At 43.6% G+C, this 2,470-nt stretch overlaps 1 protein-coding gene across 1 annotated transcript in view; it reads right to left on the bottom strand.

Annotated features, from left to right (window-relative positions):
• LOC126394913 (golgin subfamily A member 4-like) overlaps positions 1–2,470 on the bottom strand; it is a 92,054-nt gene that overhangs the window by 974 nt on the left and 88,610 nt on the right. Inside the window, 1 exon segment of the mRNA XM_050052056.1 lies at positions 4–629. Within this exon segment, the coding sequence (XP_049908013.1) occupies positions 4–629 (626 nt within the window).

Raw genomic sequence — 2,470 nt, 5'->3', positions numbered from 1 at the left:
GGCCTCTTGCAGCATCTCATTAGTGTAGCAGCTGCCTCCATTTGTCTTCACCATGGTGTCAATCTTGGTTATCAGCTCACTGACTTGTTTGTGCTTGTCTTCATCATAGTTATTGAACACATGGTATCTTCCTCCACAGTCAGCAATCAGCTTCTTAAAGGAGTCATCACATTTTTCTTCAATGTATTTTTCAATAGATATGTCATAATGTTCCAGTTCATCTCCTCCAGTTAAAAGAATGATAGTGAACTGTTCAGCATTCTTCCCAAAGCCTTCCTTGATGAGTTTTAATGTCTCCTTCTCCTGTACTCTTAATCTGCCGATATGTAACACCAACAGGAAGACATGTGGTCCTGGAGCCAGAAGACTGATGCATTTCACCATCTCCTCATTAACCTCTTCATGGGACAAAGTTGTGTCAAACAGACCAGGAGTGTCGACCACAGCAACAGGACGACTGTCCACCTCACCCACTGCTTTCTGACAGTGTTTGGTGACTGATGTTAGGCCTGAATTGGCTTCAAACTCCTCCCTTCCTAGGATGGTGTTTCCTGAAGAACTCTTTCCACTGCCAGTCTTCCCTATCAGCACAATCCTGAGACACTCTGGGCTCTGCTCCTCTTCATCACCTGTGAAATAAGAAGACCTGGAGTTACTTTAGAGACATTTTCAAGTAGTTTCTTTTATTTTTCTAATGTCAAATGTTAAAATGTTAAAAATATTTCTGATGAATCTTGAACACAGGGCAGAAACGTATCTTCATCTGTATTTTTACATAAATCAGTGCTATTGGTCACCCTTTACATCTGTCTGGGTTTTACAAATATTTAACCAGTAAAAATAATTAAAAGAGGTTGCAGGTAATCATAATAACTCCATTGGATCCTCAAACTGTCGACAAAAACTCATGTCTCCACTTATAAATATAGAAACATAGATGCTTTAATGACCGCTGGATCATATGTCAGTGGTGCCACCATATGGGAGAGCGCAAGACGTGCTTGTAAGTAAATGCAAGTATTGAGGGAACTGCGTCTTCAGTTAAGTAAAATCTTAATATTTAGGCTATAATCACTGCTGGACGATCAGTAGCTTACATAAGTGTGTTTGGCCAACATGAACTGAATTATTTATGGTGTGAATAATTCATTGTCAAATGAAACTGTAAAAACACCTGGATGTGTCTTATTCTCTGTGATTAATTATTGTGGACACCTCCCTATATAATATAATTTAATGTGGAGGTAAACAACTTTTCAACCAGCTAGCCTGCTAGCTAGCCAACATTGTCTGCTTATCATCAACTCCTTGATCAGAACAGAATATAGTTACTTTCACCTCTGCTCATTTTAGAAGGGACACCACAAGAAAACGTGTTTTTTGTTTTTATTAGATTGGTTCCCATCTGCATGATTGTGTTTTTTGTTTTTATTAGATTGGTTCCCATCTGCATGATTGATTGATTTACCCTGGGAAAATAAAGGCTCACTAGCACTAGCGTGCTAGCTACATTAGCTGTTGCTGATCACTGCTAGCCAGAAATAGATATCTATTCATGGTATGGAGAGGGAGGTTTTCTACTTAGAGTGAAAGTGAGGCATTTATTGTATTAACACTAGGGATGCACCGATCCGATATTAGGATCAGATATCGGCTGCGATATCAACATTATAGCTGGATCAGGTATCTGTAAAAGCAGCTGATCCATAAGACCGATCATTCCCCTTTAAATCTTTGCGACACTGGCTATGTCATGTGGCACATGTGCCATATGCCGCAAGAGTTGTGTGCCGCATTCCATGAGAATTGTGTGCTGCTATGCTGCGAGAGTTGTGTGCTTGCATGCCATGAGAGTTGTGTGCTGCATACCGCGAGAGTTGTGTGCTGCATACCGCGAGAGTTTTGCGCTGCATGCCACGAGAGTTGTGTGCTGCATGCCGCTAGAGTTGTGTGCTGCATACCGCGAGAGTTTTGCGCTGCTTGCCACGAGAGTTGTGTGCTGCATGCCGCGAGAGTTGTGTGCCGCATGCCGCAAGAGTTGTGTGCTGCACACCGTGAGAGTTTTGTGCAGCATAACGCAAGAGTTGTGTACCGAATGCCACGAGAGTTGTGTGCTGCATACCGCGAGAGTTTTGTGCTGCATGCCACGAGAATTGTGTGCTGCATGCCGCAAGAGTTGTGTGCTGCACACCGTGAGAGTTTTGTGAAGCATAACGCAAGAGTTGTGTGCCGCATGCCGTGAGAGTTTTGTGCCACATGCCGCGAGAGTTTTGTGCCTCATGCCGCCAGAGTTGTGTGCTGCATGCCGTGAGAGTTTTGTGCCTCATGCCGCCAGAGTTGTGTGCTGCATGCCGTGAGAGTTTTGTGCAGCATAACGCAAGAGTTGTGTGCTGCATGCTGTGAGATTTTTGTGCCACATGCCGCGAGAGTTTTGTGCCTCATGCCGCCAGAGTTGTGTGCTGCATGCCGC

Source organism: Epinephelus moara, chromosome 8, assembly GCF_006386435.1.
Source record: "Epinephelus moara isolate mb chromosome 8, YSFRI_EMoa_1.0, whole genome shotgun sequence".
Lineage (NCBI taxonomy): Eukaryota > Metazoa > Chordata > Actinopteri > Perciformes > Serranidae > Epinephelus > Epinephelus moara.
This window is presented reverse-complemented; position numbering and strand designations above follow the sequence as displayed.